Genomic DNA, 17,954 nt, shown 5'->3' with positions numbered 1-17,954 from the left:
CCCGACAATGGTCACCCTCACCCTGACACTATGCATCCCACCCCCACCACCCGACACTGCTCACCCTCTTTCCCCAGACACTGATCACCCTCTCCCTGACACTTTTCATCCCACCTGGACACCGCTCAACACCCCACTACTCCCAACACTGTTCATGCTGTCCCCTGACACTGCTCACCCTCTTTCCCCCAACACTGGTCACCCTCACCCTGACACTACTCACCCTCTCCCGGACACCGCTCACCACCTCACTACTCCCAACACTGTTCACACTTTCCCCGACACTGCTCACACTCTTTCCCCCGACACTGCTTACCCCTCCTGCTACCCCGACACTGCTCACTCTCTTCCCTGACACTACTCACCCCTGACACTCTCTATCTCCCTCAACACTACTCACCCCACTCATGACCCTGGAAAAGGTCCAATAGTTCAGTGCAAAAGGATTAATGCCATGAGAATTTCAGCAAACTCCACTGCTGGGATTGAAGATCTGGGTCATTGTATTTACCTGAGGAAGGAGCAGTGCTCCGAGAGCTAGTGATTTGAAACAAACCTGTTGGACTTTAACCTGGTGTTGTAAGACTTCTTACTGTGCACACCCCAGTCCAATGCCGGCATCTCCACATTATTGTATTTAGGGTTCAGGGAACACAAAGATTTTCATAATAGGAACTCTGCCACAAAATATTTTTTGTTGGACAATATTATTTTTCTACACAAATATTTCAGATATAAAAATCTAATTTTCTGCATATCACTTACAGGCAAGTTTTTCAAAATGGCCTTTTCATGTCCTTCATTTTTTTCATTGTAGTGTAACCAATCTTCCTTTTTGATAAATGTAGGTGTTTCATATACAATCATTTTTCCTGCTGGACAACTGCATTGCACAATAATGGCGAAGGAAGTGATTGGACAAAGCAGCGAAGCTTCAGGAATAGTCACCAAGATTGTGGTGTATCCCTGAAATATTGAAATATTGAGAAAACAAGTTAGTTTCCAGAAACTGCTGGACAAACTGACACGCACAATTAGCTGAGACTTCTGAGAGAGATAAAGAGCAATGTTCTATCTTCCTGGAGGATGATTCAGCTGTTTGATGCAGGTAGTCAATTGTCATAGTCAGACAGTCTTTATTTTTTTTTTTTTTTTTCAGTTTTCATGTTTTATATTGAACAAATTACAAATTGTTAGAGAGAGAAAAAAAAAACACGCAAAAATTAACATATATATTTACAGGTGAGCATCTTCGTAGTAATAACTGTGGCCTCCCCCTCTTTGCCGGCATACATATTTGGGGCATACATTCCCCAACATGTTTATTGGCATTTATTTAGTTTGGTTTTGGGCCTTAGCTAGCCATCAAACCCCCGTAACGACCCCTTAGCCCCCCACCTCCCCGCCGGCTACCTTCCCCCGACTATTCTTCCTCTTGTACGTTGGCCACAAACAGGTCCCGGAACAATTGCATGAATGGCTCCTACGTTCTGTGGAAGCCGTCGTCCGACCCTCGGATGGCGAATTTGATTTTCTCCATTTGGAGAGAATCCGAGAGGTCGGACAGCCAGTCTGCAGCTCTGGGCGGTGCTGTTGACCGCCAGCCAAACAGGATTCTACGACGGGCGATCAGGGAGGCAAAGGCAAGGGCGTCCGCCCTCCTCCCCAGGAATAGATCTGGCTGGTCTGAAACCCCGAAGACCGCCACTATCGGGCATGGCTCCACCCTCACCCCCACCACTTTGGACATAGCCTCGAAGAAGGCTGTCCAGTACTCCACAAGTCTGGGGCAAGACCAGAACATGTGGGCGTGGTTGGCCGGGCCTCTTTGGCACCGCTCACATCTGTCCTCCACCTCCGGGAAGAACCTACTCATACGGTTTCTCGTTAAGTGGGCTCTATGTACCACTTTTAGTTGCGTCAGGCTGAGCCTTGCGCACGTGGAGGTGGAGTTGACCCTATGCAGTGCTTCGCTCCAGAGTCCCCACCCTATCTCCATCCCCAGGTCGTCCTCCCATTTCCTTCTTGTTGCGTCCAGTACGGTGTCGTCCCTATCTACCAGTCGGCCATACATGTCACTACAGTTCCCTTTCTCTAGGATACTTGCGTCCAGTAGGTCTTCCAGTAGTGTCTGTCGTGGCGGTTGTGGGTACGTCCTTGTCTCCTTTCGTAGGAAGTTTTTGAGCTGCAGGTACCGTAGCTCGTTCCCCCCAGCTAGCTGAAATTTCTCTGTCAGTTTGTCCAGTGTTGCGATCCTGTCGTCCGTGTATAGGTCCCTGACTGTCAGTGTCCCCCTGTCCTGTCTCCACCTTTTGAAGGTGGCGTCATTCAGTGCTGGTTTGAATCCTATGGTTGTTGCAGATGGGAGCCTTGTCCGACATTTTGTTCAGGCCAAATTGCTGCCGCAGTTGGTTCCAGGATTGGAGGGTGGCTGTCACCACTGGGCTGCTGGAGTGTTTTTTGGGTGGGGATGGGAGTGCTGCCGTGGCGAGGGCCCGGAGGGAGGTCCCCATGCAGGAGGCCTCCTCCGCACGCACCCACTCGGCTTCTGGCTCCTGGATCCATCCCCTTACTCGCTCGGCTGTTGCCGCCCAGTGGTAGAATTGTAGATTCGGGAGGGCTAGCTGCCCCCTGGATTTTGTTTTCTGTAGGACCTTCTTTGGGATCCTAGCATTTTTACCCCCCCCATACGAACGCCATGATAAGTTTGTCCAGCGCTATGAAGAAGGCCTTGGGGATGTAGATCGGAATGGATCTAAACAGGAAGAGGAACCTGGGCAATACGTTCATTTTGATCGTCTGGACTCTTCCTGCGAGGGAGAGTGGGAGTGTGTTCCATCTTTGCAGGTCCTTTTTTACTTCCTCCGCCAGGCTGGTGAGGTTCCATTTGTGGATCCCTTTCCAGTCATGGGCTATTTGGATCCCCAGGTAGCGGAATTTATGTCGGGCTTGTTTGAACGGCAGCCCCTTTAGTGCTGCCCCCCCCCCCCCTTGCTGGTGTACTGGGAAGATCTCGCTTTTGCTCATGTTGAGTTTGTAGCCCGAGAAGGCTCCAAACTCTTTCAGGAGCGCGATGATTCCGTCCATGCTGCTTTGTGGGTCCGAGATGTAGAGGAGCAGATCGTCTGCATAGAGTGAGACTCTGTGCTCTCTGCCTCCCCTTCGGATCCCCCTCCAATTTTTTGCTGCCCTGAGCGCAATTGCTAGCGGTTCGATTGCTAGTGCGAACAGCAGTGGGGACAGTGGGCATCCTTGTCTGGTGCCCCTGTGCAGCTGGAAGTATTGGGAGTTGGTATTGTTGGTCCGTACACTCGCCATGGGGGCGTTGTATAGGAGTTTTACCCACGCGGTGAACCCTGTTCCAAGCCCGAACCGCTCCAGTACCTCTATGAGGTATTTCCATTCGACTCTGTCGAAGGCCTTTTCTGCGTCCAGGGAGACGATCACCTCTTGTGTTCTCTCCCCGGAGGGGGTCATTATCACGTTCAGCAGGCGCCTGATGTTCGAGGTGAGCTGTCTACCTTTGACGAAGCCCGTCTGGTCCTCTGTGACCACCTCAGGTACACAGTCTACTAGCCTTTTGGCTAGGATTTTGGCCAGTATTTTGGCGTCTGCGTTCAGCAGAGATATGGGTCTGTATGACCCACATTCCGTTGGGTCTTTGTCTTTCTTAGGTATCAGCGAGATTGAGGCCTGTGCTAACGTGGGTGGCAGTGTGCCCCTAGCTAGCGAGTCTGTGAACATCTCCCGCAGGTGCGGGGCCAGCGCTGTCGCAAATTTTTTGTAGAAGTCCGCCGGGAATCCGTCCGGTCCCGGCGCCTTCCCCGTCTGCATGGAGCTGATACTGTCCATGATCTCTCCCAGTGCATACAGTCTTTATGACACCCTGCAATTTTATTTTCCTCCAGTGACTATTCAATTTATTTTTGACATCATTGATAATCACCACTTCAAGCACCCTTAGGGGCAATAAGTTCCAGGTCATTATCAAATGGTGGCTAAAAAGATTCTTCCTCAAGTTCCAGTACCACCATCAACTCCAGAATTTTGCCTAAATCCTTATATCTATGTCGATTAGTCCTTGAGCATCAGTTTATGTACACATCTTTTCTTTGTCTTCCTTCTCTAATCTGCCATAATCTTATATACAGCTAATAAATGTCCCTTCAATCTCCTTTGATCCAAGGACAACAACCAAGCTTTTCCAACCTAACTTTACAGCTAAAATTCCACATCCCTGAAATAATCCTGGTCTTCTCTGCACTTACCCAAGGACAATCACATCCTTCCTAATGTCTAGCAACCAGAGTAAGCTGCAGTACTTCAGTTTCAGCCTAATCAGAATTTTATTAATGTTCAGCATAACACCCCATATTTTATTTATAAACTGAAAATTGCATAGGCTTTGCTAATTTGCCTCCGTCAAATATCAATTCTCATGAACCCAGAGGTCCCTCTGTTCCTGTGCACTTTTTAGAGTTGTACCATTAAATCTATGTTGCCTCTTCCAAAAGCAAAGCCAAAATGCATTATCCCCCACCCCAGTTAGCCCGGCCAGTGTCCGTCCCGACAGCCCGGAGTCGCTCTCTGTGAGTCCTCCTCCTCTCTCTCCCTCATCAGCCACAATGTCGGTTTCACGATTTTTAAAAGCACAAGTGAACTGTGTCATGTGAGTGTCCCTTTAAGAAATGTTTTTGTCTTATCACATTGCTTCAGTGATGCCAATGTGTGGGTGGAGCTGGGCTGTGGCGCTGGGAGGTTTTACTTTTGCTTTCAGTTGTGGACTGGTTTGAACTGCACAGGTTGAAAGAAGTCTCTCTCTATCTTCATTTTAAATGCGGTTCCAGATACTTGGTAACTTAAAAGAAATAATTACTTTCTGGAAGAAATTCAAATCTGCTGTTTGAAAAGGGGAACAGAGTATCAATAACAAGTCTTATACCAGTAAGAATTCCGTGTGCTGGGCCACACCTTTGAAAAGTAGTTTCTGGTTTTACTTTGATTTTGTTATTGAATTGGAACATTAAGGGGGGATTCATTAAGGGTCATACATAGATTACTGTAGCTGCGTGGGGTCTTTCTGTTTCTGGTTGATAAAAATTCTTGCTGTGTGTATTTATACAAATGTTAACTAAATTCTTAGAATAAAGCTTGCTTTTTTGCTTGAAAGTGCCTAAGAAGTCTATTGAACAACACCTGAAAGGAAGGCTCTTGTGCTCACCTTAGCCAAATTCAACATAAAGGTTTTGCGATTTCGGCGTCAGCCAATGGAGAATCCCACCCGGGGCAGGATTCTCTGACCCGCCGCATCCCTTTTCTGGTGCAGCGCGCCCCTGTCGGCAGCGGGATTCTCCATCCCGGCAGCCGGCCAATAGGGTTTCCCTTTGTGGGCACTCACACGCCGTCAGGAAATCCACGGGCGTGAGGGCGTTGCCGGCAAAATGGAGGATCCTGCCGATGGAGAATCCAGCACATGGTGTTACTAATGTCAGGGTGGATTGTTGAGAAATCTGCAGAATCATTTGTGTCGCATTTGACATTCATTGTGCAGTGCGATGTTTTATCTTTCTGACCTTGTATAGTAAAGTTTACTATTGTTTGTTCAAATCTGTAGAATCTTGTGGCTTTATTCATTGAGCCAATGCCTTAAATCTCAAACTTTGCCTACTTTAAACAGAATGTTATTGGTTCCTAACCAGATCTCACCAACAAACTGGGAGGCTGGCCATACTATACACACTGTATATTTTATATAGCATTATCCATAAATACACAATTTGCAGCCAAATTTTCCCATTATTAAATACAATCAACATTTTATGAAACGCTTAAATAATTGCATTTTATTTCAAAAGAATATCCTTACCCTCTGGTTAAAATTGCTGGTAATAACTAGATCTAAGATGCTGACACCAGATTCATCCCATTTACTTTCAGACTCTATTTGTAGCAAGTGTGGATTTCCAATAGTCACTTTAAATACTTGTGCACCTGGTATAGGAGACAAGACCCAAGAAGATATGATCAATGAACTTGTTAACATTATTTTTTCTGCTTAAATAGGAAAGAGGGTTGGATCACCTTCTATACGGAATCAAACATTCCCGTTATGATATAGCATAGCTTGAAGATTCCCACTCTTTCCTAACAACATGATTTTGTTAAATTTGATCATGGTTGTGGGCATCATTGGTATGGCCAGTATTTATTGACCATTCATATTGACCATTGAGAGGGTGGGGGTGAGCTACCTTCTTGATGCAAGAGGTGTAGATACATCCACAGTTTTGCTCGGGAGGTATTCCAGGATTTTGACCCAGTCATTGAGGGAACAAAAATATATTTTTATGTCGGAATGGTATGTGAAGAGGAAGTTGCGTGTGGTGGTGTTCCTATGTACCTGCTACCCTTTTTCTCCTCGGCCAGGACTTCCCAAACTGAGGTCACACAATGAGACTCCAGGGTCATGACTCCAAGGCAGCAATGACTGCTGTAGAGCTTGGACTCAATGCTAACAGCTGCAAAGTACCTTCAACATCTTGCACTTTTATCTATTGTGGGTATGCCTAAGGGACAAACCTTTGAAGCCTGATTTCTGCAAAAATAAATGTCTGTGAAAAGATAGGCATCCACCCCTCTCAGCTCAACAACTCGCATCCCACTAATTTTCACTTTGGGTTCAAGTGGGTCGACAAGGTAACCAGTGGGTAGCACTGTTGCTTCACAGAGTCATGGTCCCAGTTTGATTCCTAAATTGGGCACTGTCTGTGTGGAGTCTGCACGTTTCCCGCATCTGGGTAGGTTTCCTCCGAGTGCTCCTGTTTCCTCCCACAAGTCCCAAAGACGTGCTAGTTAGGTGAATTGGACATTCTGTATTCTCCAACAGTATATCTGAACAGGCTCTGGAGTGAGGTGACTAGGGGATTTTCACAGTGACTTAATTGCAATGTTAATGTAGGCCTACTTGTGACAATAATAAAATAATTATTTAAAAAAGTGAACTCTGGGCATTAAAATGAGATTTCACAGGACTCATATAAAAGTGTGAGGAGACTGCCATTTAATACAGCTGGCTTCAATTTGATTCAAAGTCCGAGAGGTTATCGACTAGTGTCCAACACATGTTTGAACCAATTTGCATTTATTAAAATAAGCATGGGAATTGTTTTATTCCATCTACATTATTGGTAATTTTACTGAGTGTTTTATCGCTTATTGATGCACCATCAATTGGACTCGAGTCGTGAATTAGTTCCAAACAACAGGCTTTAATACACTAGATGTGTGCCCGGCAGTAGACGTACAGAGAAAGGCCGACTGCCAGCCGGTACGGGTTCTTATACCCCACCTCGTAGGCAGAGCTACCAACCTCTCAGCCAATCGGCGGGGAGTCACATGACTAGCCTCAGCCAATTGGCAGAGAGGCACATGACTTGCCTGGGCCAATGGGCAGCGAGTCTTCTGCACCAATGGCAGCTTGGTTCTAGGGTACCGTAATCTCCCTAGTCATACTATCACATTCACCCCTTGTTGAGAAAGACGCGGGTGGGGGGGGAGACAGAAGAGAGGGGGGGGTTGTGCCCCATAAGACTGGTAGTATGACTAGAGATATTTTAAGCTGTACTGAGGTATTTATGGCTGCCCACTGGCCCACGTGCAAGAAAGTGATATCACTGTATATAGTGTACAAGAGAACAACAACTAAAAGAAAAAAAAACAGGCAATGAACATATGTGAGAACACAAGAGTCCATAAAGTCCATCAGTACATCAAACTGACTCGATCAGCCGGATGGGTGCCTTCAATGTCCTGCTGGACCTGCACAGAGGTGCCGTGACGTTGGAGCGGTGGTCGTCCGTGTCTCCGGGAGCGGCGGTCGTGGTCCTGTGTCCATATCCCTGGTCGGAGCTAGCAGTGGCCGGGCCGGGGGATGGGGTTCTTGTGTGCCGGGTTGCGGGGGCGCTGGGAGCGTTGGGACTGGAGGGGGGGGTGCTGGTGCTGGGGGGTGTGGCCGCAATCTGGCGGGTGCCAGGTCCCGAAGGGAGACCGTGTCCTGTCGTCCGTCGAAATACTCCACGTACGCATACTGCGGGCTCGCGTGGAGTAACTGGACTCTTTCAACCAACGGGTTGGACTTGTGCACCCGCACGTGCTTCCGGAGCAGGATGGGCCCGGAGGTGGCTAGTCAGGTCGGGAGCGGTGTCCCTGAGGAAGACTTCCTGGGGAAAACAAGGAGACGTTCGTGAGGTGTTTGATTCGTGGCGGTACAGAGGAGTAACCAAATAGAATGGAGGGCGTCTGGGAGGACCTCTTGCCAGTGGAAGACCAGGAGACACCTGGACCACAGAGCCAGCAGGACGGTCTTCCAGACCGTACCTCTCGACCTGTCCGTTACCCCGGGGGTTGTAACTGGTCGTCCTGCTGGAGGCGATGCCCCTGCTAAGCAGGAATTGACGCAGCTTGTTGCTCATAAAGGAGGACCCCCGGTCGCTATGGATGTATACGGGGTAACCGAACAGGGAGAAAATAGAGTGGAGGGCTTTGATGATGGTTGTCGTGGTCGTGTCGGGGCAGGGGATGGCGAACGGGAAGCGGGAGTACTCGTCAATCACGTTTAGGAAATACGTGTTGCGGTTGATGGAGGGGAGGGGACCTTTGAAGTCCATGCTGAGACGTTCAAAGGGGCGGTAAGCCTTTATCAGATGCGCTTGCTCAGGGCGGTAAAAGTGCGGCTTGCACTCCGCGCAGATGTGGCATTCCCTGGTCACAGTCCTGACCTCCTCGATGGAGTAGGGCAGGTTGCAGGTCTTAATGAAATGAAAGAAGCGGGTGGCCCCTGGCTGGCAGAGGTCCACATGGAGGGTTCGGAGGCAGTCCACCTGTGCGTTGGCGCAGGTACCGCGGGACAGGGCATCAGGAGGCTCGTTGAGCTTCCCAAGACGATGCAAGATATCGTTGTTGTACGTGGACAACTCGATACGCCACCACAAGATCTTGTCGTTCTTGATCTTGCCCCTCTGTGCATTATCAAACATGAAGGCCACTGACCATGGTCTGTGAGGAGGGTAAACCTCCTGCCGGCCAGATAGTGCCTCCAATGTCACACAGCTTCAACTATGGCCTGTGCCTCCTTTTCCACCGAAGAGTGGCGGAATTCGGAAGCGTGGAGGGTCCGGGAGAAGAAGGCCACGGGTCTGCCCGCTTGGTTGAGGGTGGCCGCCAGAGCTACATCAGACGCATCGCTCTCGACCTGAAATGGGAAGGACTCGTCGATAGCATGCATCGTGGCCTTTGCAATGTCTGCTTTGATGCGGCCTAAGGCCTGGCGGGCCTCCATCGACAGGGAAAACGTGTTGGATTGGATGAGAGGGCGGGCTTTGTCGGCGTAATTAGGGACCCACTGGGCACAATAGGAAAAGAAGCCCAGACAGCGTTTGAGGGCTTTGGGAGAGTTGGGGAGAGGGAGTTTCTTTAGGGGGTGCATGCGTTTGGGGTCGGGGCCTATCACTCCGTTACGCACTATGTAGCCGAGGATGGCTAGACGGTCGGTGCTGAACACGCACTTATCCTTATTGTAAGTGAGGTTAAGGAATTTTGCGGTATGGAGGAATTTGCGGAGGTTGATGTCGTGGTCCTGCTGGTCATGGCCGCAGATGGTGACATTGTCGCGATACGGGAAGGTTGCCCGTAAACCGTATTGGTCAACCATTCAGTCCATTTCCCTTTGGAAGACCGAGACCCCATTTGTGACACCGAATGGAACCCTTAAAAAGTGGTAGAGTCGCCCATCCGCTTCGAACACAGTGTACTTTCGGTCACTCGCGCGGATGGGTAGCTGGTGGTAGGCGGACTTAAGGTCCACCGTGGAAAAGACTTTGTACTGCGCGATCCTGTAAACCAGTTCGGAGATACGGGGGAGAGGATACGCGTCCAGCTGCGTAAACCGGTTGATAGTCTGACTGTAGTCTATGACCATCCAATTTTTCTCCCCAGTCCTAACCACCAGCACTTGTGCTCGCCAGGGGCTGTTGCTAGCCTCTATGACCCTTTCCTTCAGAAACCTTTGGACTTCGGACCTGATGAAGGTCCGGTCCTGGGCACTGTACCGTCTGCTCCTGGTGGCGACGGGTTTGTAATCCGGGGTGAGGTTCGCAAACAAGGAAGGGGGGTCGACCTTGAGGGACATGAGGCTGCAGACAGTAAGGGAGGGAATAGGGCCGCCGAATTTGAAAGTTAAGCTCTGTAGGTTGCACTGAAAATCCAGTCCTAGGAGCGCTGGTGCGCAGAGGCGGGGAATGACGAGGAGCTTATAGTTTTTAAAAACCCTCCCCTGGACCGTGAGGTCCGCTACGCAGCACCCGGTGATTTGGACTGAGTGCGAACCGGAGGCCAGAGCGATTTTGTGTTTCACTGGGTGAACGGGGAGCGCGCAGCGTCTTACCGTATCGGGGTGGACGAAACTCTCTGTGCTCCTGGAGTCCAGTAGGCAGCTCGTCTCATGGCCGTTGAGGAGGATCTGTGTGATCGCCGTGGAAAGCGTGCGGGGCCGTGATTGATCCAGCGTCACAAGATGGCGGCACCCGGGGATCACTCGTGGCGATGGGGAGTGGGGGCAGCAAGGTCCACGGGCCGCACGGGGCCCTAGAGGGGCGCAGAGGGGGGGACCCGTGGTCGCTGTTCGGGACGGCAGCGACCGACTTTGATTGACAGACGGCTGCAAAGTGGCCCTTCTTGCCGCAGTTTTTACAGGTTGTGGTGTGGGCCGCGCAGCGCAGGCGGGGGTGCTTGGCCTGACCACAAAAGTAGCAGCGGGGCCTCGTGGGTTTATCGGGGCGCCCTGCAGCGCAGGTTTGGGGGGGGTCAGAGTTGGCGGGGGTGAGCGGGGTCGCGTTCCACACTGCCCAGGGGGCCGCCGCGCGGCCAGGGGCATACGCACGGGCGTTGCGGTCAGCGACCTCTAGTGAGGATGCGAGGGTCCGTGCCTCAGCGATGCTTAAAGTGTCCTTTTCCAGGAGTCTCTGGCGTATCTGGGATGATTGCATGCCCACAACAAAAGCGTCCCTGATCAAAACTTCGCTATGTTCAGCCGCAGTGACTTGCGGGCAGGCGCAATTTCTCCCCAGGACAATGAGGGCCCGGTAGAATTTGTCGAGGGACTCACCGGGGAATTGTTGCCTCGTAATCAGGAGGTGCCACGCGTAGACCTGGTTCACTGGCCTGATGAAATGTCCCTTCAGCAGGTCCATGGCAGCGTCATAGTCCAATTCATCCTCTGTCAGAGAGTAGACTGTGGTGCCCACGCACGAGTGGAGGATGTGGAGTTTCTGTTCCCTTGTCGCGCGGTTTGCTGCTGTGGTGAGGTAGCTGTTGAATGCCAGCCAATGTTTAAACGTTGCTGACGCGTTTGCAGCATGCGGGCTGATGCGGAGGCATTCTGGCTTGATCCGTAGCTCCATTTCAAACTTCTAGTGTATTAAATTGATGCACCATCAATTGGACTCGAGTCGTGAAGTAGTTCCAAACAACATGCTTTAATATACTAGATGTGTGCCCGGCAGTAGACGTACAGAGAAAAGCCGACTGCCAGCCGGTACGGGTTCTTATACCCCACCTCGTAGGCAGAGCTACCAACCTCTCAGCCAATCGGCGGGGAGTCACATGACTAGCCTCAGCCAATTGGCAGAGAGGCACATGACTTGCCTGGGCCAATGGGCAGCGAGTCTTCTGCACCAATGGCAGCTTGGTTCTAGGGTACCGTAATCTCCCTAGTCATACTACCACACCTATCTTCTAAACTGAGTAAATCTAAAACTCTTTATTTTAAATTAAATCTAAAACTCTGGTTTATTTTGTGACTGACGAGGTCACAAGATCAATCACATGATGACCCATGCATTTCAGCAACAGAATTTGACATGCAAGATGAATAAATTCCAATCCCATGGAACTATAATTTGGTTAGCTCTCAAAAAACAGGTACAGGAGCATCTGTCATTTCAATTGCATATGACCTTGCTACAGAATCAAATTCTGATGCATAATTAACCCACACCTATTAAGCGAATACAGGCAGCATACCAAGAGTGTTGTCTGCTATTTATACTCATTTCTGTGCACACCACCACTTCCCACTGTACCTGTTGGCTGTACACATCAACTGGAAGCCCAATAACATTTGTATCTTGCACTTCATAAAGCACAACATAAAGGGAAGGGGTGTTGTGGTTCGGGGTCATTCTGCAACTGAATGTGATCTGGGAAAGAGAGACCAATGGCCTCACATTTTTGAATGCTGCACTGGAAAACCCAGAGCAATGGGAAGGAGAAAAGGGTCTTGTATCTTGTATGTCTTATATCCTTGGGGAGAGGTGGACGTTGTTGGGCAGGATGCTCTCCAAACACCACCATCACCCTCGGCGGCTCCCCCACCAGCCTCTTCCTCAGCAACCTGTGCGCTCAATCCACCTTGAGGGGCTGGTCAAAGGCCCACTCCCCCATCAGCTTCTCCAACATGCTTGCCACATACTTGGCAGCCTCCGCACCTTCCATGCCTTCAGGCATCCCCACAATCCTCAGGGTCTGCCGTCTGAAGTGGTTCTCAAGGTCCTCCAGCTTTTTCCTCAGCCTTTTCTGGCTGCTCAGCACCATGCCCATCTCTGCCTCCAGCAAGGTCAACCGATTCTCATGCTCCACCACCGACTGCTCCACCTTTCGAATTGCCAGGCCCTCAGCCCCCTGGCTCTACTCCACCTGTTTGATTGCCGCCCTAAGAGCCCCATCACCTTAACCAAATCCCTCGAGGCTTCTTTCCTCTGCTGCTGAAATTTGCCATTCAGGAATTCCACCAGCTGCTCCGTCGACCACTGGGAGGGCAGCACTGTCCCCTTGCTCTCCACCATGTTCTCCTGTTTTGCACCACAAAAATGTTCTTGCTCCAGCTGCTGTCTCTTCCTCGTGGCACCACTTGTCCAATGAGCCATACACCAGACACAAGGGGCTGATTTACCATACACAAGTGGCTGGTTTAGCACACTGGGCTAAATCGCTGGCTTTTAAAGCAGACCAAGGCAGGCCAGCAGCACGTTTCAATTCACACTATGTCTTTGTAAGCACAGTAGCGTTATCCGACCACTAGGGGGAGTAGCTCTGGGAATGCTCAGGAGCTTGTACAGGGCTCCACCCTTGGTATCCGCCCACGACTCCTCCCCCTAGTGCTGCTGTATAAATACCCTTGTCCAGAGTCAGCCTGCAGTTCGCTGAGAGTTCATCAACGGGAAACAGGCTGGCTCTGTAGTAAGCCGATTAAAGCCTAGATTCATATCGGAAACACGTGTCTGGTGAATTGATGGTTCCATCAATTTAATCGACTTAAGAACAGTCAAGATCGATCATGGAATCAGCCCTCAAGCCTGGACGCCTGGAACGCGACCCGCAGGATACAGAGGCTAAAGAAATCTTCTCCCACTGGTTGCGGTGCTTCAAGGCCTACCTAGCAGAAGCGAGCACAGCCGAAACGACAGAGGAACAGAAGTTAAGTCTACTGCACACGAGGGTGAGCCACAGAATCTCTACACAACTAAACTCGGCCAGTTCATATACTGCAGCGCTAGCGGTACTCGATAAGATATATGTGAGGCCCATTAACGAAGTTTACGCACGCCATGTGTTCACGACCCGCCGCCAGCGGCCTACAGAATCACTCGCCGAATTTCTAAGGGAACTCAATAATTTGTCCAATGAATGTAATTATCAAGCGGTTACCGCGGTTGAACACAGAGAACTTGCTGTAGGCGATGTTTTGTAGCGGGCCTCAGGTCTAATTATGTGCGCCAACGATTGCTGGAAAAGGAGGCCCAAGACTTAGAAATGACTGTGGAAGCTTCTACCACGATGGAGGTTTCCTTCCGCAGCCTTAACTCGTTCCCCGCGGACCTCGTGACCCAATCATGGGCCCCCGACCAGCGACTCCCCCAGGCCTGTGCTACGCGGCCGCCCAGCCACCATGCTGCCCCAGCCAGCCACCTTGCTGCTCCAGCCAGCCACTATGCTGCTCCAGCCTACCATTTCTGCGGCCAGAACCAGCACCCGCGGCAGCACTGCCCGGCCCGCAACGCGACCTGCAGCAGCTGTGGGCGGAAAGGCCATTACGCAAGAGTGTGCCTCGCTAAAAGGGCCCCAGCTTCCAACACCCCAGCGACTCGCAGTAACCACTCCCCTCACTCGCAGCCCCGTGGGGCCCAAAACGCTGCAGTCTATGCCCCGACTCTGCCCCCTACAGCCACGTGCGATCCATGGGGGCCGCCATCTTGGCAAACCTCCACCACGCGGCCGGCCACGTGTGACTCATGGGGGCCACTATCTTGGATGCCATCTTCCTCGCCGCCCGCCATGTGCGATCCACGGGCCCGACCTGCATCTCCGCGCTCGGACAACTCATCGGAAGAATACGGCTATGAACTCAGAGGGCAGTCATCACGGGGCCACTCCAGCGCAGCTGATCGAGCCGCCGACTACCCACAACTCAGCGCAGTCACTCTGGACCAATCACGCCCGAAGCATCTGCGAAATTCGATGGCAGAGGTCCGAATCAACGGGTACAAAACGCCATGCCTCTTCGACTCCGGGAGCACTGAGAGCTTCATACATCCAGACCTGGTAAGACGCTGTTCGCTCCCCGTTTTCCCCGTGCGGCAAACTAACTCTCTCGCTTCAGGCTCCCATTCGGCCCAGATCCAGGGGCGCACCGCCGCGACACTCACAATCCGAGGCGCTAGCTACTCAAAATTTAAACTCTACGTTTTGCCCGACCTCTGCGCTCCATCTTATTAGGCCTAGACTTTCAATGTAACCTCAAGAGCCTCACCCTCAGCTTCGGCGGGCCCTTGCCCCCACTCACTATCTGCAGCCTCGCTAGGCTGCGAATCCCCCCCCTCCTCTCTTCGCCAATCTCACAAAGGACTGTAAACCCGTAGCCACATGTAGCAGGCGGTATAGCCTGCAGGATAGGGTATTTATCAGAGCAGAGGTCCGAAGGCTTCTCAGTGAGGGGATTATAGAGGCCAGCAATAGTCCCTGGAGAGCTCAGGTGGTGGTCGTTAAGACTGGGGAAAAATTCTGCATGGTTGTCGACGATAGTCAGACCATAAATAGATTTACGCTCCTCGATGTGTATCCCCTCCCCAGGATTGCAGACATGGTAAACCAGATCGAACCGGCTCTTTTCCACGGTGGATCTGAAGTCTGCATACCACCAGCTCCCAATCCGCCCGGAGGACAGCCACTACACGGCATTCGAGGCCGATGGCCGCCTCTTCCATTTCCTCCGGGTCCCTTTCGACATCACTAATGGGGTCTCGGTGTTCCAACAAGCAATGGACTGAATGGTGGACCAGTACGGGCTGCGGGCCACATTTCCGTACTTGGACAATGTCACCATCTGCGGCTATGACCAGCAGGACCACGACGTCAACCTCCACCGTTTTCTCCAGACGGCACAGAAACTTAATCTCACGTATAACAAGGAGAAATGCGTTTTCCGCACAACCAGACTAGCCATCCTCGGCTATGTCGTGGAAAATGGAGTCCTGGGCCCAGACCCGGACCGTATGCGCCCCCTCTTAGAACTCCTCCTCCCCCATTGCCCCAAGGCCCTCAAACGGTGCTTGGGTTTCTTTTCCTACTACGCCCAGTGGGTCCCTCAATATGCAGACAAAGCCCGCCCACTCTTTAGGGCCATACGATTTCCCCTGTCAGCCGAGGCACACCAGGCCTTCGACGGCATCAAGGAGGACATCGCCAAAGCGGTCACGCGGGCGGTGGATGAATCCACTCCATTTCAGGTAGAGAGCGACGCCTCAGAGGTAGCTCTTGCAGCCACTTTAAATCAGGCAGGGAGACCAGTCGCATTTTTCTCCCGTACCCTCTCCACTTCAGAACTCCGACACTCCTCAGTCGAGAAAGAGGCACAAGCCATTGTGGAGGCTATCCGTTACTGGAGGCACTACCTCGCAGGAGGAGGTTCACCCTCATCACCGACCAAAGATCAGTTGCCTTCATGTCCGACAACTCGCAAAGGGGCAAAATTAAAAACGACAAAATTCTGAGGTGGAGGATCGAACTCTCCACCTACAATTATGACATTAAGTATTGACCCGGGAAGCTCAACGAGCCTCCGGATGCCCTATCCCGTGGGACATGCGCCAGCGCGCAGATTGACCGATTGAAAGTCATCCACAACGACCTCTGCCACCCGGGGGTCACCCGGCTCGCCCACTACGTCAGGGCCCGAAACCTGCCTTTCTCCAACGAGGAGGTAAAAGCGGTCACCAGGAACTGCCCGATCTGTGCGGAGTGCAAACCGCACTTCTATAGACCAGACAGGGCCCACTTGGTCAAGGCTTCTAGGCCCTTTGAATGCCTCGCGATTGATTTCAATGGGCCTCTCCCCTCAACTAACAAGAACGTTTACATTTTAAACGTCGTAGACGAGTTCTCCCGTTTCCCATTCGCTATCCCGTGCCCCGACATGACCTCCCACACAGTCATTAGGGCCCTGCATAGCATCTTCACCCTGTTTGGTTTCCCCAGCTACGTACACAGCGACCGGGGTTCGTCCTTCATGAGCGACGAGCTGCGTCAGTACCTGTTCGACAACGGCATTGCCTCGAGCAGGACTACCAGCTACAACCCCAGGGGGAACGGGCAGGTGGAGAGGGAGAACGCGACGGTCTGGAAGCCCGTCCTACTGACCCTCCGGTCTAGAAAGCTCCAAGTCTCCCAGTGGCAGGAAGTCCTCCCAGACGCGCTTCACGCTATTAGGTCCCTTTTGTGCACAGCGACCAATCAGACCCCTCACGAAAGGCTCTTTATTTTTTCCAGGGGCACTACCACGAGGGCCTCACTTCCGGCATGGCTGAGGACACCGGGCCCCGTACTTCTGAGGAAACACGTCAGGGCACACAAAACCGACCCCCTTGTTCAAAAGGTGCGCCTGCTCCACTCCAACCCCCAGTACGCATTCGTCAAGTTCCCTGACAGCCATCAGGACACAGTATCCCTCCGGCATCTGGCACACTCCGAATCCAGCGCTCCCTCTACCCCCACAGAAGGACCTCTCACCCTACACCCCATGCTGCTGCCCCCTCGCGCTCCCGAGCCCGCGAGCTCGCTCCACCAGTTCCGCGCACCCGTGCCGGCCAGCCCCCAGCGCCCCAAGTCCCTGGTCGAACCAGGAGAGTATGAAGCTCGGATACAACCCTCCCTGGAGTCCGCCATTGTACCCCAGCACACAACACCCATCCAGCCACCGCAAGAGGCTGCAACCCCGGTGCTCCGCAGATCACAGCAGACAATTCGACCAGCGGACAGACTGACGTTGTAGATCACCACCCCCACCGGACTTGATTTTTTTTGCAGAGGGTGAATGTGGTGAATGTAACATGATAATTCACACCATGTCTTTGTAAGTGCAGTAGCGTTATCCGACCACTAGGGGGAGTAGCTCTGTGAATGTTCAGGAGCTTGTACAGGGCTCCACCCTTGGCTCCGCCCACGACTCCTCCCCCTAGTGCTGCTGTATAAATACCCTTGTCCAGAGTCAGCTTGCAGTTCACTGAGAGTTCATCAACGGGTAACAGGCTGGCTCTGTAGTAAGTCGATTAAGGCCTAGATTCATATCGGAAACACGTGTCTGGTGAATTGATGGTTCCATCACATACCCTGAAGCATTCACTTAGATGGGTGCAGTGGGTGTTTGTGCGTTCATGACTGAGCTTGTCCAGCTATGGAAAGACCTTTGCATATCAGATCAGTGATCCATTTATCCATTAACATTCCTTCAGTAGCTGAGCCAATTATGTCCACTTACGCACCCCCAATGTATGTGAGTGCCACGGATTGCAGGTCATCAGTTAACACTTTGCACGTGATCTCCCCATTCTGAAAGTACCATGGAT

The 17,954-nt window shown here is 51.6% G+C and overlaps 1 protein-coding gene across 1 annotated transcript in view; it reads right to left on the bottom strand.

Moving 5' to 3' along the window:
• Positions 1–17,954, bottom strand: part of LOC119951341 (cation channel sperm-associated protein subunit beta-like) — a 200,709-nt gene that overhangs the window by 63,802 nt on the left and 118,953 nt on the right. Inside the window, exons 8-9 of the mRNA XM_038774468.1 lie at positions 5,867–5,991; positions 766–966 (exon numbers count right to left, since the gene is read on the bottom strand). Coding sequence (XP_038630396.1) covers positions 766–966; positions 5,867–5,991 — 326 coding nt within the window. The remainder of the gene's footprint in view (positions 1–765; positions 967–5,866; positions 5,992–17,954) is intronic.

The sequence above is a fragment of the Scyliorhinus canicula genome, chromosome 2, assembly GCF_902713615.1.
Source record: "Scyliorhinus canicula chromosome 2, sScyCan1.1, whole genome shotgun sequence".
NCBI lineage: Eukaryota > Metazoa > Chordata > Chondrichthyes > Carcharhiniformes > Scyliorhinidae > Scyliorhinus > Scyliorhinus canicula.
Note: the sequence above shows the minus strand (reverse complement) of the source record. Positions and strands in the feature narration are given on the sequence as shown.